Source organism: Rattus norvegicus, chromosome 8 (genome assembly GCF_021556685.1).
Source record: "Rattus norvegicus strain SHRSP/BbbUtx chromosome 8, alternate assembly SHRSP_T2T, whole genome shotgun sequence".
Taxonomy (NCBI): Eukaryota; Metazoa; Chordata; class Mammalia; order Rodentia; family Muridae; genus Rattus; species Rattus norvegicus.
The window spans coordinates 64,216,328-64,240,000 of NC_141541.1; the positions used below are offsets into that span (position 1 = coordinate 64,216,328).

Genomic DNA, 23,673 nt, shown 5'->3' on the forward strand with positions numbered 1-23,673 from the left:
TGCCTAGCAAGCTCAAGGCCCTGGGTTCGGTCCCCAGCTCCGGAAAAAAAAAAAAGAAAGAAAGAAACTAATAAACATCACCTTTATCGGTTGATCAAAGTTAGCACCCCCAAGCTGGGATGAGTTGACACCATGTGCCTCCTGGTCTGTGCACAGAGACGCACAGCTTCCTGGATGTGGCGCGCTGCCCCACACCCACCAGCAGACCTAATCACAGGAAAAAGATCACACATAAAGTCAAACTGAGAGACCGTTTATGAAGTAACTGATCTGACACCTTCCAAAGCTGTCACAGCCATGAACATCAAAGAAGCACGGGAGAGCTGACATATCCTGAAGGAGACCAGGAGAAAACATAGCTTTAAAGGCCACCATGCTGATGGGAGGGAATATGGCTGCGGGTTACACTGATGTTCGGTTTCTCATTTCCTTCCTCCTTCCTTCATTCCCTGCCCCTCCCTCTCTCTAATTTTTATTTGTTTCTTTTTCTCCCTTTTTTTCTGTACTAGGGATTGAACATTTACATGCCAGTCAACTGTTCTGACAGTGAGGTATAATCCCAGCCTGATGGTAAACTTACTGATTTTTAATGTGGCTATATAAGAAAATTCTCTTATCTTTATTTAAAAAACACACAATTGAAGGATTAAATGGTGAATAGGCACTGTGTATCTAACTTATCGAAAAATAGCTATCCAATATGACGGATTAAAAGTAAAGAAACAGCGATAAAGCAATAGGAGAAAAACACTTAATTGTCTCGGTGTGTCTGCTGTGAACAGACACCACACCCATGAAAGTCTTAGAAGGACAACCTTTAATTGGGGATGACTTACACAGGTTTATAGGTCCGTCCATTATCATCAAGGTGGGAGCATGGCCGCATCCAGGCAGGCATGGTGCAGGAGGAGCTGAGAGTTCTACATCTTCATCTGAAGGCTGCTAGCAGAATACCGGCTTCTAGGCAGCTAGGATGAGGGTCTTAAAGCCCACACCCACAGTGACACACCTCCTCCAACAAGGTCACACCTACTTCAACAGGGACACACCAACAATGCCTCTCTCCGGGTCAAGCATATACAAACCGCCACAATAATTGTATGTAGGCAGAAGAGGACTTTTTATATCTTTTTCTCTAGGTTTAAAATTGTATTTTATGTAATTAAAATTCAAACTCCAGGGGACTTGAAGCCTTCCTCTGGCCTTCGCAGGAACTGTGTGCACATGGTGCTCAGACAGTCAGGCACACATACACACATGCAAATTAAAATAAACCAGAATCTTAAAAGAAAATAATTCCAAAGTAAAAATTTGCAAAGAGAACATGAAAAAAATAGACCTCTTATAAGAACCTTGAAAAGGGTGCTTTGAGGGTGGGCTTTGGAAGGAACTGGAGGTCAGAGACCAGCTTTGGAAAGGTGACCTATTCTGGGCCTCACGAAAGCTATTTCTGCTCTGGCCTGTAGCTGCCTCCAGGAGTCCGCTGTTTGGAAGTCACAGGAATGAAGCTTTTCCAGAGCCTGCACACGCAGGACTGGTGATATTAACATTACCGTGTCTGAGGGACTTGAGGGCTGCTGCCTACTGGGAAGGGGCCTATGTTCATGTTATCAAAGACTAACCAATATGGGCACATTATACACTTTTTGCCTAAGTTTTGGGGAAACCCTGCCAAACACATGACACCTCTCGGTCAGGTGAGGTAGGAGGTTCTTCGGTTCCATTTGGGGTTGGCTCCCCTCCCAAGCTCCCTCCCTACGGGCATGCCTGGCATCCGTCCTGGGTATATGCTCTTCCTGCTGCCTGCCCCAATGTAAGGCTTAGATTATCCATCCTATGACTCGGTGAAGACTGGGGTCAAGATCTCCGGCCTCTGAACCTTGGGTTTCACTGACAATTAGACAACTGGGCTTTGTCTCACTGTGAACTGGTTATTTTCTAACCAAATCAAAACTGAGCCAACTGGGAGGGAGCCATGGCTCCAGATCCTAGCAGAGGGTGGCCTTATCTGACATCAATGGGAGGGACCCTTGGTCCTGTGGAGACTTGGTGCCCCAGCACAGGGGGATGGTAGAGCAGTGAGTCTGGAGCGGGTAAGTGGATGGAGGAGCACCCTCATAGAAGCGAGGGGGAGGGAGAAGAGGGGGAGGAATGGGGAAGTTGTAGAGGGGTAACTGGGAAGGGGGAAATCATTTGAAATGTAAATGAATAAAATGATTAATAATAATAAAAAACTGAACCAACTGAGGAGAAGACACTGAACAAGAGTGTCAGAGCTCTTTCAAGAAAGAACAGACTAGAACTTTGTATAGTACTAGAAGACTAGATAGGGTGTTGGTGACAGCCTGTTAGCCTTCCCTTCCCTGACGAGCAGCTCAGATCAGCCGATGTGTCCCAATCTGTGAAATGAAACAGATGTAAAGAAAATGGCTGGAGTTCTGGCCCGAGACTAAGTGTGTGGAACCTAACATCAGTAGGTCTAGGCTGGGACATGGTCTCCTGATGTCCCCCCGTTGAGAACCTGAAGTGATCTCTACCCTCCTACTAGTGAGCGAGCAGGAGAGTCAGAGATTCCCAGTCCTCTCTCCTGTCTGCCCTCTGGGGCTCTGTTCCATTATCTTGCCAGCTGCCAGCTGCCACTTTGCACACCTCCAGTGGCTTTCATGAACCGTAATGACTGACAGTGCTTGGAAAACAGCCATACTCTCTGCGGCTACAAGTAAGGGCCTCTGGAGCCTCAGGCTGTGAGCCTTACTTTTGCACTGGTGTCCCCAAGGCAAACTGAAACCCAGTCCTGATATCACAGTCTGAAGGTCAAGGGTCACATCCTCAGCCCCACTGAAGACCCTGGGGTAGCAGCTCCATCTAAGACCTCCCCACCCCCGCAGCACAACCCTTGGCCTCCTCACTGGCCTCTCAGCCTGGACTCCTCATCCTGCCCCTGCCTAGGCCTTGGTTCCTTGATACGAGCTCACAATGAGGATGAAAGACCACATTTGCCAGTGTGACTCCCACCAGCTGACTGACTTTTCTAAGCCTCTGCTTTCTTCCCTGTGGAGTAGGATGAGGGAGGCCTCACAGAGTGCATGGCATGCTGAGCTCCAGGCCTGATGCGTGAGAGCTAGGTGGGCCACCCTGTTACTGCTGAACTTCCGTCTCACCTGGTCTCGTTAATCATGACCCTGCTTTCAGGCTGTGGGCTTCTGGCTTACCCCTCAACGGTTGCTCTGTCCTTGTGTGTTCTGCCATCTAACAATAAGTGCCATTTCTATTGTTCATTTTCCCAGACGGGAGGCTCCATTTATTTCACGGTACGTTGGAATGGTTCTTCCTTCATGATGGAGTGGGACAGAGGGTGCACTAGATTGTGGGCCTTAGGCCACCTAGGATACCATACACATCACCCCTGGGCACAGGGGACCACCTTGGTCAGACACTGGAATAGTCTAGAACAGTCACAGTCAGCACACCCATCCGAGGATCAATCAGTCTCTCAGGAATGCTCTGCCAGCCACAGTCTACTGACATTTGAGGGATGCTTCACCAGGACAGAGGCTGCCCCGCTCCAGGAGGTGCATTATCAAATCAGCATAAACACCAAATGGGATGAATGCCGTTACCAAATTGAATTAGGGCAGGGAGTTTTCAGAGCCTCCTTCTCTCCAGTCCCCTCCCCTCTTCAAGGTTCCAAGCTCTTGCCTCAGACTTTCCCTAGAGCCTGGCATCACCAGTGAGGGCTACCTCATGACAACATCCCCTCCTCCAGCCTCTGAGTTCCCTCACACTGATGTATGTCTACGTCAGTCCTGCCTGCATTCCGTCTGTCTCTTGGCTTTCCTGAGGAGGTGACAATGAAGAGAAGTAGGTATCTGGGCCAAGGCTGAGGCTAGGGTGGGGCAGGAAGAACTTCCCAAGCAAAGGAGAGAGGTTAGAAAGAGGGAATAGAATGAGGCAAGACAACAAAATCAATCCAGTGGGAGGCAGGTAGTGAAGAGTCAGCTGAGTTAGGCCATGTAGGGTCTGAAGGCTGTGTAATGACAATGGCCATTGACCTGAGAACAAGATCCATTGCACAGAAAAGTAATAGCCAGAAGGTAGCTACATTGGAGTCTGAAGGCATCGCTCCGCTCTACGGAGAGCAGTCGGCAGTGAGCCGGGATAGCTTCGTGAATGCACAGAGCCCTGATGCTCAGGGATGAGCTTGTCCAGGCTCGGATGCTCCGATATTGCTGTCTTGAACATGATATTATTGTTGGGCATGATGATACATACCTTTAATCCCACATTTGGGAGGCAGAGGCAGGTGGATCTCTGTGAGTTTAAGGCCAGCCTTGTCTCTAAATCAGGTTCAAGAAAAGCCTAGGTTAATATAGACAGTAACCCTGTCTTGAATATATCTTTGTATATATGTCTTAGATGAATTGATTTAATAATGTATAAGGGTGTGTGTGTGTATGTATGTATGTGTTTATGTGTGTGTGTGTGTGTGTGTGTGTGTGTGTGTGTGTGTGTATTATATGAGAGTACAGGCACATGTCATAGAACACAGGTATAAGTCAGAGGACAATTCATGATAGAAGGTTCTCTCATTCAACAACTGGGTCCTGGGGATTAAACTGAGGTCATCTGGCTTGGAGGCACACACCTTTATCTGCTGAACCATCTTGCTGATCTTCGTGAGATTCAAGAGCAATCTTGACACACATACTTCGTGTGTGGTAACCTCCCACTGCTTCCCTCGGGCTGCTCCTCTGCCCCTCTCTCCCCACTCCTGCCTAGGTCTCTTCTGCAGGACTCCAGCTGCAGGCTTCTGGAGAATCAGGGTTAGGACCATGACCAACAGCATCTGAGGATAAGGCCTGGCAGGAGTCTCTGGCTCACCGACAGCAAATGACATAGTCAGCAGATAGACTTCAGTTCATGTACCCAGTACATCCAGTCCTGCTTGCAACACCCTTGGGGGTTGCCTGTCTGCCACCAGCTGATAAATGGAGATGACTGACTCAACTTCCCTGTCCCCAGCAGAACACAGACCAATCTAGTATCTGGCAGAAAAACCCAGAACTTGATAGATTTCAGCACTTATTCCACAAATATTCATACCCAAGGGGGTGCAATTATAAACAGTAAGTAAAAACATCATAGGTAAAAGAATCCCCAAATGTCTACCATTGACAATGTTTCAGTTGCTTACATGGCTTAAAGGCAAAGACAAAATGGTTTTAAGACTCAAATCCTGCCAGGTGGCTGGCTGTGGCAGCCAAGGCTGTAACAACTGATTCTGCAATTTATTTTCAGTCCTTGGACCTCTTGACTCTTCCAACATATATGTTCAAAGTGCTGTGTCAATCAGTCTGGCCTGGCCTGGTGGGGGTCCCCCTCGTAGTGTGGCCTGGGGCACAGTTGCCTAGACAATCAAGGCAAATTATCTTCTGAGGTAGGAGAAGCAAGGATTAAAGAGCTGTGATTTTTCAGACACAGATTCCCCTCCCTAAGGACTGGGTTTGGTGTTGGCGACGGCTAGTGGGGGTTGCGGGGGCGGGGGGGCTTGCTAACACACAGTTCCATCTTCCAAAGGCTTCGTGCACACCTCTATCCGTTCTTCCCTCTGTCTCCTCTACACCCCACAGCTGCCTCAGCCTCCCTGGCAGCGCCATCCAGCCCTCCAACTATCCTTGTAAAACCCCCTCCCTCTTTATTTCCTGCATTCGCATCAGAACACTGTCTTCTGGTTCCATCCCATAAGGAGAGATCTTTCTGGAACTTGCCTGTAATTCCATTAGGGTAGAAACCAGATCTGCCTCCCCTCCTGGCAGACCTGTCCCAGCAGGCCTGACCGGAGATGGTCAGCAGCATTCTTTGTGTCTCTGAGGAGACGGTCTCATGGTCACTGTAACTTTCCCCAGCATCTATGACAGTCCCAAGGGGTCGCTGTCATGGCGATGCTGCTGAAAGAGCATCTACTCTTAGCCAAAGAGACATCGGGGGAGATCTCCCAGGAGACTGAGGGACAGGACTTCGGAGAACACAGCCTGGATTTTCCCTTTTCTTTCTTTGATGTGGCTTCACCTGGAGATGTAGACTCTAGAGATAGGGGCTGGACTGACCCAGCAGACCAGAGAGAAGAGATACCCGGAAAGACTAACAGGGAGCTCAGCCTGGGCTTTTCCTGCCAGTTAAAACTGGTAACAGAGGACTCTGGTCTGCTTTCTGAATTCGAGGTCTCGCCACATTTTACGGATGGAGTTGTTGAACTGGCCAATCTGTAATGACAAAAGTAACCTCAGCACAGGGCCCGTAGGGTCAAGGTTTCTACACTACATGAGGTCTGCACCTGCAAGCAAGAGGAAAACCTGGGTGTCTCAACCTGGGTGCTAAAGCTGCTTATATGGGGCTGGAGAGATGGCTCACTAAAGAGTGCTTGGCGCTCTTCTGAAGGGTCAGAGTTCAATTCCCAGCACCTCCATCAGGCAGCTCCAGAGGATCTGATGCCCTCTGCTAGCCTCTTCAGGCATCTGTACACACCTAGAGTGGGCGCGCACACACAGGCTAACTCGCACACACACACAAATAAAAATTAGAAATAAATCTCTTTTTAAAAGATGCTCATAGCCCTTTGAGCTCAAGCCCTGGGATTCTAGAGAGAAAGGCTTCCAGCACCAGGCCTGCTGTGTTTCTTCTTGGGGGTTGTTTAAGGAAGTCTGGGTGTGTCTCTCTTTCAGCCCTGGCACGTAACCCACACTTGGGAGCTCAGCTGTCTGATCAACCCAGTTGGTCCTAAGGTAAGCCTCGGCGAGGGTGGTGATTTGTGGACAATCCCTGACTCATTCTTTTCACCAGCCCACCCGGGGCTCAGGACTCCCAGAAGCCTCTGCTGAGTGGACAAATCCTGACTCTGGATAGTGTTCCCCAGACCTGCTTGCCCTACAAAGAGAAATTCCAGAAGCATTCTTGATATGAAAAACTTTCCCAAAGACCGTGGGCGGGGGTGGGGGTGGGGGGGAGGTGCACGACGGTGGGGAGGCTGAGGCTCTGAGTTAGGTCAATCAAGGTCCTTCCACTATTGAAGGGCGGAGTCCAAATTAAACAAAAGCTGAACGAGTCTCCAGACTCCTGTCTCCCTCCGTCTATCACTATCACAGTTGTGAACTGAAGAGGGATGGGTGAAGATTTGCACGGGGACCAGGACCCATGCCTCGTCAGGCTGAGGTCCTTAGCTGGTTACCTGCTCACCCCACCTTTCCGCTCTCATAGCCCCTGGACCAGGGCTGAGTCTGCCCCATGCTGTGAGCTACTTGAGGGTTGGGACCTAGTCTAGGGCATGAACTGCTAAGGTTGGAATGAATGGTGGATGTCTTTGACTCGGGTGAGACCCCAAAAACCTAACCTCTTGGGGCCTGTGAGGGTAACAGCCACGGGATTCCTAACTTGACAGTTCTAAAGCTAAACTGGGCCAGGATATGAGCAGGCAGCAGAGTGGCAGGTGGCAGGCAGGGCTGTGCAGAAGAAACGCAGCAGCTCAACTTCCTGTGGGTTAGAGTCCTGCGCCTGCCCTGGGGGATGTTGCACAAATCTTCCTGTGCAGGCCTCAGGCTGCTTGCCTGCCTGGCCTGTGCACATCCTGCCTCTCTCCCAGCCTCTGCCCGCCACCTGGGCTGCCTGCCCTGGGCCTCAGCCTGCGTCCTCTTCCATCACGGGGCTGGCGAGAGCCAGGCTGGAAATCGTGGCCCACCCATCCATCACTGGGCAGGGCTCCTTCCTCATTTCGCTGCTGATTCTAGCCCCAAACAAAACAGGTTGAGCCTTTTTCCTCCCTCCGGCAGTTGCCTCTGACTTGTGGCTGCCTTCTGAGCGTTTCAGACGGCGCCGACTGGAAGTGGGAGGGAGAGCTTGGTCTAGCCGCGCTAGAACTGGGACTTGCTCCTGGCTCCTGGCCCGCATTCAGCCCTGTTTGAAGCAGGAGTGCTAGCATTTGACACAACAGACGAGACGATGACCGCCCAGCTGCAGTTCCGCGATGCCTTCTGGGTGAGTGGAATCGACTTGGGGCGGTGAGCTTGCGGAACAGGTCCAGCCAGGCGGGAATCACCTTGGAGACTGACATGGGGTACAGTTTTCCCATAAAAATTGTGCCTTGCCTTTGGTCCTAATTATCATGGAGGTGACCTGGGCCACAGTCTCTACTGACGGGAAAGGCAAAAGATGGGCCCTGAGATAATGAATTTCTCTCACAGGCATTACCCCCACTGACAACAGAGAGCCGACCCCTGTACTCACAGGCTGATTCTCCTCTGGGACAGCGGCAGAGCTCACCAGGACAGCCTAATGGAGGATTTGAGGAGGATACATAGGGAGGAATGTGACAAGGGAGAAGTCAGCAGCCATGGCACCAGGCCAGCTTTGGTTGGGTTTGGGTCTCAGCTTTGTAAGGGCTAGGTCGGTTGCTGTTTCTCTTTGGGCCTCAGTTTCTACATCTGTGTAATGGAGATAAGTTCAGATATTTGAACTGAAGGTGGTCGAATGCAGGAAAGTCCTGGTGTCTTACCAGTGTTAAGCCTCCTTCTCTGACCCAGCCTCTGATCTCTGCATGCCTCAGGCACTTGAAGGAGGGTGGGCTAGGTAGCTTCCTGCCTGACTTTTCCAATTCAGTGCAGGTGTAAATCAAATCTTTTTGCCCATGAAATATGGGAACCTGGTGGGCAAGAGCAGTGGAGACCACAAGGTTTGCCCAGGTTTCTTGTTTTCCACTTTGCCTCCAGCTTCCCCCTGACTCCTCCACTCCTGACTGTCCCTTGTGGCTCTTGGAGACAAGTTGAGACCTTTCGGTTAAAGCTGGAGATGTGTTTCTCCTGAAGATAATGCTTCCACACCACGGGGAACTCTTAGGACCTCTTACTCATGTGGTTCTGCCTCAGCCTCACCTGGGGCCAAAGCCGGGAGGATGAGGGTTAGTAAGCCACCCTCCCTTCCTTTGTGGCTAGCTCTGCTTGGGGTCCGTGCTAGAAGAGTATGTGATGGACTTCCTCCCTTGAAACTGATTTCACAGAGGACAGAGGGCCTTGCCTGGAGAGGGAGGGCATCTTGTGCCTGTCTGGGCCTCAGTTTCCCCATTTTTACAAAGAGTGTAGGACCAGTCCAGAGCTGCAGATGAAGGCAGTGTTGTTGGCCATCTCATTCACCATCTCACTCATTCTCATTGGTGATAGCCAGAATCCAACTGCCACTCTGATTTAGAGCCCTGCAACCCAGGAAGGCCAGACACCCTGACCCATTTTATCCCTAGTATTTCTATCCAAATCCCAACGTCTGGGTTCAACTTCCCCAGATCAAAGCCTAGAAAAGCAGCAGCCCAGTGGCAGAGGCCAGGCAGAAGGATAACATATAAGACATCAGGGTGTGGCAGCAGCAGCAGCAGCAGCAGCAGCAGCAGCAGCAGCAGCAGCAGCAGCAGGACCCAGCTCCCCGGGGGCTGCTTCCTGGGTAGTGTCACACCATGCCCTGTACTTGCTCTGCCTGTGAGCTGCCGCAGGTGTCCTGGCATCCTGGCACTGTCTCACCGCGCCTGGCTCCCTAGGCCTTGGCTAGGAGACACTTCCCAGGGAAGGCAGAGCAAGGGACAAGGAGGAAGTAGATAGTGGCAACCTTTCACACTGCCCTGGAATCCTGCAGCCTGGCACTATACTCTGTGAAAATAGTCTTAGGCCTAGAGTGGTGGCAAATGCCTGCAATCTCAGCCCAGGCAGAGAGAAGAGGGCCAGAGTAAGTTGACATAAAGTAAGTTTGTCTGCATGGTAAGAGGTTGTCTCAAATGACAGGGAGAGACCAAGGCAGTGGGCATAGTTAAGGAGAAAGAAAAGAAAAGGAAAAAGGATAGCCAGTCTCTCTCTCTCTCTCTCTCTCTCTCTCTCTCTCTCTCTCTCTCTTTAAATGAAATTTTATTTATTTTTATTTTATGTGTTTGGGTATTTTGCCTGCCTGTATTGTCTGTGCACCATGTGCATGCAGTGCCTGTGGAGGCCAGAAGGGGGCGTCTTATCCTCTAAAACTGTAGGGTGACCCACCATTTTACCAAAGGAATTAAACCCAGCTAATGTTGTGAACTGTTAAACCTCTGAGCCGGGTGGACGTATGCAATCTCAGTACACACGGTTTATCTGGCAACTTTTGCCTTTCCTGAGCACAGGTAGGAACCAGCTGTATTTCTAACATCCATTCATAAGAAGGAGGGAAGTAAAGGGGTCCTGGGAATTAAAGAAACCGTTACTAGGAGCTATCTCCAGAGATCATGTACTTACAGGAGATACCCTAAAGCCATGTGGGGGTGGGGAGGCGGGGAGCGTGTGTAAGCATTTATGTGTGCCATGCTGTGTGTAGATCAGAGGGTGGCCCCTGGTGTTAGACTCCCTTTCGCCTGTTTCGAGACAGGGTCTCCTGTTTGCTGCTGTGAGCAGGTGGCCATCTGTCTGCTGCTTGAGCTTCCAAGAGTTCTCCTGCCTCTCACTCCAGTTTTGCTTTGGGTGCTCTGGGATCATAGACATGAGCTGCCCCTGATTTTATGTGGGTTCTTGGATTCAGACATGAGTCTACTCACGTGCAAAGTGCTTTACCTACTAGCTATCTCCCCAGCCCTACCCCAAGATTTCAACAGGCCCCACAAGGTTTATCGACCCACAACATGAACAAGTAGCTTGGAGAACAATCCTCCCAGCCAAACTGCCACCCTCTACACGTTCAGCTGGGGGCTGTTTGCCAACAGTCGTCTCTGCTGGGCTGCTGTTGGTTCTCTCTTGGAAGGAAGGGCGGGGAGAGTGATGATGCCCTCACCTGAGTATCCAGCTGCCCTCCCTCCCAGTTGTCTGCAATTTTGCCCTAATTGCACGTGGCCTTGCCTCAGGTTCTAGGGTAAGGGCTACAGCATATACACAGGGAAGGGCTAGGTGAGAGGTTCCTTCTGTGACGCTCCGGGGAAAATTAGCATTTCTGCCAAGTACAGAGCGTCTACGGGCTACTTTAAGGTCATCCATGCTCCTTCCCATAACCCTTCACTCATTGCTCAGTAAGTAAACTCATTGGTTCCCCACCTCGGACTTCAGTTTGTCATTGGAACCATGGGAGGAGAGGGTAGATGTTTATGTCTCCATCTAGGGAAGGAATTTTAGCAACAAGTGTGTCCATGGGGGTCCTGTGGATATGGCCTTTAGTGGGGGCATGTCTGGGGCTATAGGTGGTGATAAATGTTGGCGGATCTGAGCTAGGAGAAACATTCTTACCTGGTAGCAAAGGAGATGAAGAAATTATAGAAACCAGATATGATAGGCCGGACATGATGGTACACACCTTTAGCCCAGTATTTGAGAGGTGGAGGCAGGAGAATAGCAAGTTTAGGACAACCTAGGCTACGAAGGAAATGGTACACTAGCCAGAGATATAGAGCAAGGCCCTGTCTCAGGTCCTCTCTCCCAGCAAAAGCAGATAAAATGACTCAGAAGTAGTGGCGTTTAGCATGGGAATAGCTGTAGTCCTGTCTCTCGTTAACCCTGCATTACAACCTGTCAGGACAGCCACACGCTGTGGGTGGCCTGATTCTGGCTGTGCAGAGCATCTCTGAGGTGAGTTTGGGTGGCTGGCCACAGTGGAGAGGAAAGGACAGTTTGTTTCTGTTATACACACCCGTGACAAGGAGCATTGTAGATTTGACGGTAATTTGTGGCTAAGCCTCAGAGCAGGACCTGTCAGGTGAGACCAGTCTGAGGCTGAGAGTAGCAGGCTTCCCCCACTGAGAAGGCTTTCGACCATAGAGAACCTGCTCATACGTTATAAGAAAGTCCAGGCCACCACAGCCCCAGATGCCAGTGGCCACGAGTGTCCCATGGTTTGTCTTCCTGATGTCATTTCCCTTGGTTTCATTTTCTGTCCTGTGTGTGTACGCACGTGCGCACGCATATGTGTAAATTACATTTTAATTTGTAGGAGGGCACAGGGCACACTCAACCACGGCATGCCAGTGTAGGTCCAAGGACGTCTTGCAGGAGTCATTTCTCTTCCTTCCGCCATGGAGATCCTGGGGATCAAACTCAGGTCAGCAGGCTCTGCAGCAGGCACCCTTACCCACTGGGCCATCCTGCCAGGGTTTTCTAGCGGTTCTGTGCTAGGTGATCTAAAATGGACCCTTGAGTTTTATCCCATAAGACTCTATTGCCTTCAAGGATGTCACAGTTCCGTTGGAGAGCTCCAAGGTCCCAAATGACTGGGCTAGGCAAGGAAGGCTCTTGAACAGCCGCGGCCAAGGACTACCTTCCCACCCTGTTCTCTGCTGGCTGGGACTTGAACAGCCAGTGACTTTTGCAAAGGAATTCTCCAGTATCGTTTTAAAATCTATTTCTGGGTCAGATCTCTGTGGGGATAGCTGAAATTTGAAAAAGAATAAGTGTTGGAAGAGCTTGAGGCCCATATGCCGGCATGGGCCTTCACCTCCTGTTTGGGAGCTCAGGAACATGACTGAGCTTTTCCCTCCAATCCAGACTGCAAGGCCGGGCCTGCCCCTTCCCCGTGTGTCCCCTTAGTTGCTGGCGCCTCTTCCCCTTCCCAGTCCCGAGACTCTGAGTTTCCCCATTTAGGCTGAGAGAAGAAACCTAAAGGGGGTCTCACACCAGCGTGCCCTAAAGCCACTTGTCCTCTCATGTAGAACCTGTCAGCTGTAGTATCAGGAGAGTTTGCCATATGCCATGCTGTTCAAAGTCGGCCTTGGGCAGTTAAGCTATGAATATGTCTTCTTAAAAAAAACAAACAAACCTAGGAAGCGCAAGGCCCTGGGTTTGGTCCCCAGCTCCGAAAAAAAAGAACCAAAAAAAACAAAAAACAAAAAACAAAAACAAAAAAAACAAAACATTAATATCAAACCCAAAAAGGAAAGTGGGAAAATGGAGAAAAAAAGATCAGGGAAGAATTCCCTTACATTGTGCAACATAAATAATATTTTGCTGTATTTGCTAAATATAATTAGTTTACATGGGCACACATGTATTATGTGCACAATTTCAGATTCTCTTTATGTTTCTACTATTTAAATTTTTACTTTAAATTGTGGCAAAATACACAGATCATGAAATATGTTAATTGGAGACTTGCCTCTTGGATATATTCGGTTGAATTTGTCCTTGGATATTTGTATAAAACCACTGAAACAAAAACTCAAGATGTTGCGTTCCATAACAGGAAGTTGTTCTACTATTCCCAGTAAAGGGAACTGCAAAGTAGACTATTTCCAAATCCACCGTGCCGTGTAGCTGGCCAAATATGAATCGAGTATATCACAACCTACTCGTTCCAGACTCTGACATTTTCTTCATGATGATGTTCTTGGAAGGCTGAGGTAGGAGGATTGTGGGTTTGACCACTATGGACGACATAAGGAGTTGGGGGTCCAGTTTGGACTACATAGCTAGACCTGTCTCAAAACAATAAAACTGAAAGGACATGAAGCAAAAGTTGTGATTGTTAGAGCTAATCTGAGCGTGCAGGAACCGATGGAAGGCCGAACACTCCGCACAGCCCAGGGACTACAGGGACTGGTGGGGCCAGGCTGAACTATACATGGTAAAGCTGACAGCACAGCCTGGGCCTGATGGTTGTCAACAAACTGCCACCAGCTGGCTGGGTACCAAGCCATGGTACCAGAAGGTTGCATTTCTCTCTCAGGATTTGACTGACAGGACTAGGATAAATTCAACTGACCCCGTATATCTGTTATCTGGTCTCTCCTTTTCCAAACTTCGCCATTTTTAAGTTATACAGTTCAGTTGTATCTGAAAGAAACCCCTGCTTTAAGGTTTAAGTGGATCGGGTCAGCTCCTTGGCGTTGGTGTGAACAGCGACTTTAAGACCTCTAAAAGTCCTCCGGCTACAGTGGGAGCCCTCTTACAGCTGCAGGGTGATCTGAGTGACCTGTGGGGGTCTGAGCCTGTGGGGGCCGAACCACAGCCAACACAGCTTTGAGGAAGGACTTGGAGCAGGGCAGGACTTCATAACTTAGGGTCAAGGGGCTAGTGACTCCATGTGGGCCAGTGGCCAGGAAGCAAGAGGGGCTTGCAGGAGATGAACCAGGTGCCACCAGCCACCTTCCACATCTCCCTCCCTGGAATGTGAGAAGAATGGGGATGGACTCTCCGAACAGGTCTGTACAATGTGTGGTATGTTGGGGATCTGCAGACAGCAGCGTAAGCTGGTTTTCACAGGATTCCCTGGAAGGCCGCACAGGGGATGGATGGAAGCCGTTAGCTGCTGGCAGGGCAAGAGGAAAGAAACTAGTGAGGAGAAGGCCAGGTGGCCATGAGCATTTCATCCTATAAACATCCATCATTGAGTTCTGAGCCACCTCAGATTAACAACCAGCACATTAAACAATTCAAAACTAAAAAGAGAACGTTGGTTTCAAGTTCCATGAAGATTTCTCTTAGTCTCAGCTGCTTACGACACCCCCAGAAGTTCTTTTTGCTAGCGCCTGGATGGCCACCCCACAGGTGTCCCCAATTAGCGCCTGTGAGGAGATAGCCAGTGGCGGCCTGGCTTCAGGAAGCTCCGGGGCACAAGCAGCTCAATGCCCTCGGCTCTCGGATTCCAAGAACAGCTTGGTGGGTTATAACCTTCGAGGGACAGCCTGCCCAACCCCAGCCTGGCACTGGTGTCCATGGTTCAAGAGGTGGACTTTCCCCACCTTTTCTCCTTCCAATGGCATAGGGGGTAAATTAACTCTCTGCAATTAAATATAGATGACATACGTCATTAGAAAGAAAAAAAAAGGGAACGCTTTTAAACAAAACCAAGTAATTCCTGCTTTCAAGGCCAGAAGGTATTTTTAGGGCAAGTTTGTGGTTTGATGGTATTACTCCTTCCACAGGCTGTGCACGAGAGCAGTCAGAGTCCAAAATCTGGGCACCTCTATGTCCATTCAACTGGCCAGCTGTCTGCCTGGGTTAGATTTGTGACTGTGCTTCCTCTGCCCTCCCTCCCTCCTTCCCTCCCTCCCTTCCTCCCTCTCTCCCTCCCTCCCTTCCTCCCTTCCTTCCTTCCTCCCTCTCTCCCTCCCTCCCTTCCTTCCTTCCTCCCTCCTTCCCTCCCTCCCTTCCTTTCTTCCTTCCTTCCTTCCTTCCTCCCTCCCTCCTTCCTTCCCTCCCTCCCTTCCTTCCTTCCAGAGATCCACCTACCTCAGCTTCACCACCCAGTGGCCATGCTTGGCTGTTTTTGCGATGCCTGCCTATTGTCACTCAAGGATATTCTGGCTGCAGGATCCGCCCGCCCTCTGTAGAAAATGTGAAAGAGATTCTTGAAGGCCCACTTTGCATTTGGGGCTCCAGAAACTCAAACAATTCTCAGGCCCTTCTGGCATCTGCATAGAGCTAGAGCAGCCCCTGGGGTGGGGTGGGGTGAATCTGGGAGCTAGGAGGGCAGAACAGAGATGTGGAAAGGAGACTGGCACCGTTGACGTTGTGCAAAGCCCTGTAGGAAGGGAAGCCCGGGCTGGATTGTGAAAGGCTTCTATCCCTACGGGTGGCACATAGACTTCCTCCTGCCTTTTCTGACCCTCTCCTGCGGTCACTGCAGGCTACAGCTGGACAAGCGTCCAGCTCACCCGAGCTGGCTGACATCATAGAGCCTTTGAGGGAAGGAACTTGCAGAAATGGTGAAGTGGGCAATGCCTTGGCTGAGCTTCCTACACCTGGGCTGCCTCGGGGACAGCTGTGAGGGCCGCTCCCTCACAGGCTCTGTTGTTTCACCCTCACTTTCTGGATGAGCTGGGAGGCAGTAATTTCCCTTTCTGAGCCCTACTTTGCTTATCTATTTTGGAGCCATGAGTCATCATCACCTACAAACTGGCTTGGAGAAAGGGGAGGCTCCAGGCAGTGGTAACTGACCATCGACCATCGCTGTCTCATCATAGTGAGAGGGCCAGCACGGGTCTCAAGGAAGATGCATGGCTGGAGATGTGTCTCTTAAACATAAATCTTTCCAGAATGCCCCTGTAACTATGTCCAGAATTACATTCCACTACCAGAGAGTTTTCTCTTGGTTTTTAAGTCACAAGATGACCCATGCCATCTCCTGGTCCCGTGAAATTGCTATTCTTCTTTTTTAATTATTTTTCAGTCGGGCACAGTGTTAGGGGGTGGGAGAAGAACGGTAGGGGTGGCAGATAACTATAATCCAAGCACTGAGGAGGCTAAGATAGGAGAATAATGAGTTTGAGACTAGCCTGGATCTGTCTTTAAAAATGTTGTTAACGGATACATTACAACTGAGCTGGGGAGATGTTGGTAAGGTACCTGCTATGCAATCATGAGAACCCGAGTTTGCATCCTCAGGACCTATGTAAAAGCCAGACAGCATCAGTAACCACTGTGCTGGGAAGCTGCAGACCAGTGGGTCCTGCAAGCTCATTGGTCAGTCAGACTAAGTGATTGGTTTAAGCTCCATGATCAGTAAGAGACCCTGTCTCAAAATGAATGAATGAATGAATGAATGAATGAACAAATAAATAAGGTAAAGAACAATCAAGGGAGGCCCCTGAAAGCTGACCTCTGACCTCCAAGAACAGCAAAATGTGTCCACATAATGAGCAAGTACATATAACACACATGCACAGGTACACAGAAGTGAACATACACACACACACTGCACATGTTAATGGAGTATCATGAAATGAATTGATAGCAGGTTGTATCTATTCTTTAAACTCTATCATTTCTACTGTGAAATTTTCCAAAAATTGTTATTTTCAGCTTTTCAGAACAAGTGTACAATATTGTTCAGAGTCTGCTGTTCCTAGTTCAACTTCGCACGGAGGAAACAGGGATGATGAGGAAAAAATGGCACTAGGAACTTGGACCCAGGTGGGGCTTGGCTGCCTCTAGGGTTAGAGAAGCCCTCGGGATTCTGGGATGATGTTCGCTGAGGCCTCACACCCTGGGCAATGGGTAGTGGAGCACATGGGCAGGCCAGCCACCTCTAGGTGGGAGCAAGTAGCTTCTCCTGTGTGAGGACAGGGGGCCAGACGGGGCCCAGGGCTTCTCATTCCGGTAGCAAGAGAATGAGAAATGGAACTGGGGCGCAAGAGAGTAATGGACTGTGGCAGCTCTCAGCTTACCATGTTCAAGGGACCACAGGCGGCCTGTTTGGCTAGAAGGAAAGACTGAGACACCAGAGGAGATAAGGTTGGAGCTGGAGCAGGCCCAGAGCTCTGAGAAACCCCAGTGCCTGGCTGCTGACCAATTAAGTCAAATTTTCTGAGGGAGAAGTTAACCTGAAATGTGTGGCCATGGCAGAATGCCTCTGGAGAGCACAGCTCTGGTGACCAGTCCATTGCTGATGGGGTTCACTCGGTCTTTATCATTTGCATGGTTTCCTTGGCTCACCTGAGAAGCAGGTGAGTTTGAACGTTTGGGGTATGTGTGTGTGTTGGGTTTTTGTGGTAAGTATATGTAGCGTAAAATTTAGTATTTTACCAGTGTTCAGGGTGTCAGTTAGTGGTATTTAGCACACCTACTGTTTCTAGAACTGTTTATTGTCTGAACAGAAACTACTTCTGTTAAACGATATGAGTCCCTCCCTTCCTGCCCTAGGTTTGCTTTCCAGGGCTGCGACATAATTCCTGAGGAACCAGTTGATGAAGAGGGAAGGCTTCTGTGGGCCCATGGTTTCGAATGGTTACTTGGTCCCATTGCATTAGCCTGTAGTGAAACAGGACTTCATTGGAGCAAAGCTGCTTACTTATGGCAACCGGAAAGGAAGGTGGGGAAGATTGTGGGAGAGGGGGAATAGGGAAAGAGGAAGACAGGAGGGAAGAAGGAAGTGGAAGGGAAGGAGAGATAGCAGGGATGAGGTCAAGGGAAGAAAGCTGGGTCCTTCCTCAAGAGCAGGTCCCTAATGATGTAACTTCCTTTCACTAGGACCTACCTGCAAGGTTCTGCTACCCTGCCCTAGTGCCACAGGCAGGCAGCCAAGCCTCGACTGTAAGACTTGGGAGGACATTCTCTCCTCACCCTGTTCTACTTGTATGAGCATTGGGGTGGGGGCGGGGAAGAGCTCTGGGTATTGAACCTGAGGCCTTGCATGTGCAAAGCAGGGACTCTCACCTGGCCGCCATCACCACCTCTGGCTCTGTCCCTCTGTTGGTTTCACTTGCGTTTGTTGGTTGACAGGTTTCTACGTAGCCCAGGCTGCCCTTGAACTCAGCTGTACGTCCTCTAGAGCGACGCAGTTGAGGCTGTGTGCACCATGTCCAGCCCCACTGTCTGCCTCTGCGAATTTGATTGGTCCGGGTAGGGTACCGACGTTCCTCACGTAGAGCCTCACCATGTTTATGCTTCTCTGGCTCAACAGACTTGACGTAGCATCTGAGGCTCACTCACACTGTAGTATTGCCAGGAGCTTTCTCTTCTTGACACAATCGTGCATGTTCTATCATAGGTCTGGGGTCTCAGAAAATGGCCGCGTGAGCCGAAGTATCTTGGTAAAGCAGGAAAGTGTTTACTTCAGGAATTGAGCAGGCAAGCTCACCCACAGTGTGTCCTGTTGGGTTTTCATTACTAAAGCAAAGGGGTCCTGTGCCGCGATCTTAGTGATCTGCCCTGGGCTCCCATTCTAATAGGACTCACCGACTTAGAACCTATTTGACCATTTTACAGAAAAGACAATTTCTTTAAAAAAAAAAAAAGACTTACTTATTTATGTGAGAACACTGTAGCTGTTTTCAGACAGACCAGAAGAGGGCATCAGATCCCATTACAGATGGTTGTGAGCCACCATGTGGTTGCTGGGAATTGAACTCAGGACCTCTGGAAGAGCAGTCGGGTGCTCTTAACCGCTGAGCCATCTCCCCAGCCCAGCAATTTCTTTATAATTCACACAGAGAGTAAGTGAACATATGCATAGACTGCATCCACCATCCATGGACACTTGACTGTCAGTCAATACTGCTTTTCATTCAGGAAGGATCTAGAACTGTGGTCTCTGGATCACATGGTAATGCATTTTTAACTTTCCATTACAGTGTTGGGCTCAAACTCGGGCCCTTGCACACATTAGGCAAGTGTTCTACCTTGAACTAGAGCCCTAGCCCGCCATCAGCAACATTATGACACACTGGTTTTCATACTGACTGACCCATTTTATATTCCCGCAGCAACAGGGAAGAGATACCTCCTCCCCTTCTCCTTCTCCCCCCCCCTCCTCCTTTTGTGTCATGGCAACCCTAGTTGGCATAAAGCCGCACTACACTGTGGTTTGATTTGCATTTTCCTGACGACTAATGGTGCAGAGCTGTTCTGTGTTTGCTGACCCTGGGATATCTTCTTCAGAGACATGTCTATTCAGTACCTTTGCCCATCTTGACCAGGTCATTTGTCTTTTCTGTGAGTTCTTTCTACAGTCTAGACGCTCACCCTTTAACAGGTCCGTGATTTTTCAAATCGTGCATTCTGTTTCGTAAGTTGTCTGTTTACACTCTTGATGCTGTCCTTTGACGCACAAGCATTTAAATTTAACTCACTGTATCCAAGCCCAGCCTACCCACTTTGTTTCGTCATTATGTCACATTCAAGAGGACACTGGCGAATTCTGTGTCAGGTCGCTTTCCTCTTCGATTTTCTTTTCGGATCTCTATGGCTTTAGATCTCACGTTTGTGCTGTGACAGATTTTGCATTGGGTTTTTTTTCCCACGTGGTATAAGGTAAGGGTCTGTTTTTTTTCATTTCTTTTACATGTGCATATGTAGCCTTCCCAGCACTGTTTGTAAAAAAGATTGTCATTTCCCAACTGAATGTTCTCGGCATCCATGCAAAATCAATTGACCAGGGGCTGGAGACATGCTCCGTGGATAAGGGTTCTTTCTGTTCTTCCAGAGGACCTGCATCTGTGACAGGTGGCTCATAACCACCCTTAACTCCAGCTTCAAGGAACCGCATGTCCTCTGCTGTCCTCTGAGGGGACCTGCACACATGTGGCGTATACCCCCCTTCTCTCTCCTCTCTCTCTCTCTCTCTCTCTCTCTCTCTCACACACACACACACACACACACACACACACACACACACACACACACACATACAAATAAATAAATAAATAAATAGACATGAAGGTTTATTCCTGGACTCTAATTCTTTTTAAATGTGTATGAGGTGCCCTGCCTACATGTATGTCTGGGTATCACTTGTGTGCCTACTGCCAGCAGGGACCAGAGGAAGCCACTGGATCCCCTAGAACTGGAGTTAAGAATGGTTGTGAGCTACCAGGCTGGGCGTTAAGCCCGGTCTTCTAGAAGAACAGCCAGTGCTCTTAACCACTGACCAATCTCTGGAGGACCTATTTCTGGGCCGTTTACTCTATTCCATTGTTCTATGAGTCTGCCTTTGAGCCAGTACCACAGTTTTTATTACTGTAGCTCTATAAAATTTGGAATCAAAAAACATTTTCAAACTTTGTTCTTTTTCAAAATGGTTTTGGCTGGTTGGGTCTGTAGTTTTGTTCTCATTTAACAGACAAGAAAACTGAGGTCTGGGCCTTCTTTGATTACCTTGTCTGTCCTGGCTTCCCTACTAATGTTCCTGCTACATCCCTACCTTGGGGGTACTAGAGAGACCCCCATAGTGGTTGGTTCTTCTTGGTGGTGTCCAACCCCTGAACCTTTGGCAGGCTCTTAATTTCCAGCCCTCTTTCAGGCTTCTCATACTCTCAACATTCTTCAAGGCAGGTCTGGGGGAAGCTGGCAGTCCAGGTCGCTGCCTCCTTCACGACCGTGGTAGGCTCTGCTGGGATCAATGTCACTGTGACCACTGCCTACCTGACCTGCAGGGTCTGTGAAAATGTGACTCTGTGGCCTTCGCATTAAGGACCACAGCCTCTGAAGCAAACAGTGTTCCCTTCTAGGTAGCTTTTCTTTTTTTCTTTTCTTTTTTTTCTGGAGCTGAGGACTGAACCCAGGGCCTTGCGCTTGCTAGGCAAGTGCTCTACCACTGAGCTAAATCCCCAACTCCTCTAGGTAGCTTTTCAACAGCTGTCCTTGGACTAGCTCAGGCCTGTTCTCCAAGCACAGGGTCTTTAGACCACAGAGGATAGGGAGGCTCAGAAAGTCAACTGAAGACAGTTCAAGCAAGAAAATGTAGGGACGGTGCGCAGAGATGAGGTGAGTAGGGATGAGGTGAGCAGGGATGAGGTGAGCATAGGGGATCCTCACAAAAAATGTAGACCCTGTCCCTGAAGCTGCATGGCAAGAGAATCAAGTGGGGTGGGGGATGGGTGGGGATGGGTGGAGTCAGCACAGCTCAGCAAGGCAGGAATGGAGGTGTTGTGTCAGAGGTCCTGTGGTGACTCTTGATTTGATTCAGAAAAGAGTGGAAACTGACCCTGGAGTCCAAGAACAAAATGTGATGCAGGCAAGGAGCTGAGTGTGAGGCAGGACCTTCCACCAACCTGTGGGAATTTCATCCCGGCCTTCAGATAATTTCCAGATCTAGAGGAAGGAATTTGTATGCACAGACTGAGATGAAACGTGTGTGTGTGTGTGTGTGTGTGTGTGTGTGTGTGTGTGTGTGTGTGTGTGTGTGTGTGTGTGTATGTGTTTTAGATAGGGACCTTACAGCTTACTGATTAGACTAAACTGTCTGGCTAGCAAGCTACTGGGATTCCCCAGTCTCCAGGTCTCCGGTGCTTGGATTACAAATGCACTTTACCCAGGGATCAGCCAAATGATGAGTGCACAGGAGCCCCAGCCTGCCTAGCTTCCCGGGACCCGGGGAAGGAAGCTCTTGCTGCTTAGAACCGAATTGTCCCAGGGCGTGGCCCTGTGCAAATGCTTGCTCACTGGCTGGGTTTGGCAGAGCAAAAAAAAAAATAAATAAAATGTCCTACTTCTACTTCTAATATGGTCCTTAGAGGGTGCTATCTTTTCTCTTATTGGGACCTTAGAATCCAAGAATCTACTATGTTCATGGGTGGTCCTGCGAGCCCTTGAACTTTTTGCACCTCTGGTTTCTGGTCTAGAAAGGACATGGTGTAAATTAACTTCTATGGCCAGAAGCTTGAGACTGAGAGATTTGCAAACCTTAAGGACAGGGACTCTTAGGCACACACACTGACATACAGAGCCCTGGAAACAGCTCAGCCAGAACAGGGGTCCACTCGAATCCAGACACTAAGGATACAGAAGCCTCTGAAAGGCTTTCTCCAGAGGGAGTGGGACAGGATTGGATTCCTCTACAAGCTCATTTCTGCTTTTTGGGTTTTTGTTGTTGTTGTTGTTGTTGTTGTTGTTGTTGTTGTTGTTGTTGTTGTTGTTTTTGAGAAAACCCAACCCCCACCATAATTTGGAGCCACAAAGCTGGCTATCCCACATCAGCCCTGCAGAGCACAAGGTGTATGTATTCACCCCAGTTTCCAGATGGAAAAATTGAGATGTAGAGTAGTGTCACAGTGAGGCTCCAACCCCAGTTCTCCTTTTCAATTTCCTTTCTGTTTGTCCTTTAGTCACTATATGCTAACCACAATAGGCGCCGTTTTCGAGAAGCTCGCTGAGTGTATGGCCTCCTTTATGAGTCATTTCATTGAGTTCTCTGAACCCCTGAAAGGGATGCTTGCCCTACTTTACACAGGCAGTGGTCTCAGCTCTAGGGGTTCAGTGACAAGCCCAAGGTCACATAGGTGTTAGTAGGACTTAGCAGACTCAGAATGGTGATCGGTTCTCCTGTATCCATTGCAGGAACTCCCTCTCGGGCCAGTGTTCTCCTGAAACATGCTCTGGTAGGATAGGGGAGGGGCTGTGATACCTGGGGGTAGCATTTTCAGGGACAATGTCTGAGCCTTGGGTGCCTGGTTCCAGGTGGAGAAGTCCCTCGTAGGCTATAGAAAGGAGCTCTGTGGGAACCAGCATGATACAAGCAGTGTCTGTCCTTCCTTTGGCGATAGCTTGGGACCCTCCAGGTTTGCTGACTTCTCCACCTAAGAGATTCATTTCCCTCTTGTCCTCTGCCTGCAAGGTGTTCTCTCCCCAGTGCCCCTCCCCACCTCACCCCACCCATTTCTGACATTTTGGTTTCATAAATCAGGAGGCAGAAACAGAGGTTGAATTGAGCCTTTTTTTTAAAAAAGATTTATTTATTTACTTATTTAATGAGTTCACTGTAGCTGTCTTGAGACACACCAGAAGAGGGCATCAGATCCTGTTACAGATGGTTGTGAAACCATCATGTGGTTGCTGGGATTTGAACTCAGGACCTCTGGAAGAGCAGTCAATGCTCTTACTAACCACTGAGCCATCTCTCCAGCCCTGAGTTGAGCCTTTAGACAAGGCAGAGTGGGGGGTTACAGCAGCACCTCACAGAACAAAGGTCATGTAGGCCTGGCTTGCTGTAAAAGGGCTGTTATAAGGTAAACTGCTACCTTTCGTTCCTCACAACTAAGACCTGTATGGTTTTATTTTTTTTGAGACAGGGTCTCATTTGTAGCCCTGACTGTCTTAGAACTTGCAACATAAACCAGGCTCCCTTAAATGCAAGAGATCTGTTTGTTTCTGCCCCTCAAATGCTGGAATTAAAGGTGTATGCCATGCCTGGCCACGGAGGCCCATTTGAAAGCCTAAAGCTTGTCAACCTGCTAGGCCTTACTCAGAAGCAGGTACACTCACC

The 23,673-nt window shown here is 49.3% G+C and overlaps 1 protein-coding gene across 5 annotated transcripts in view; it reads left to right on the plus strand.

Moving 5' to 3' along the window:
• Window positions 1-7,569: 7,569 nt before the first annotated feature.
• The window catches only part of Pstpip1 (proline-serine-threonine phosphatase-interacting protein 1), a 38,718-nt gene continuing 22,614 nt past the window's right edge, over window positions 7,570-23,673 (plus strand). For 4 of the 5 annotated variants that reach the window (XR_015626425.1, XR_015626426.1, XM_087561002.1 and 1 more), the window contains exon 1: window positions 7,570-8,028. Coding sequence is in view for 2 of the 5 variants with exons in the window: in XM_087561002.1 (XP_087417128.1) it covers window positions 7,993-8,028 (36 nt within the window). In the remaining 3 variants the exon portion in view is untranslated. The remainder of the gene's footprint in view (window positions 8,029-23,673) is intronic. The other variant, NM_001106824.2, reaches the window with a different exon arrangement.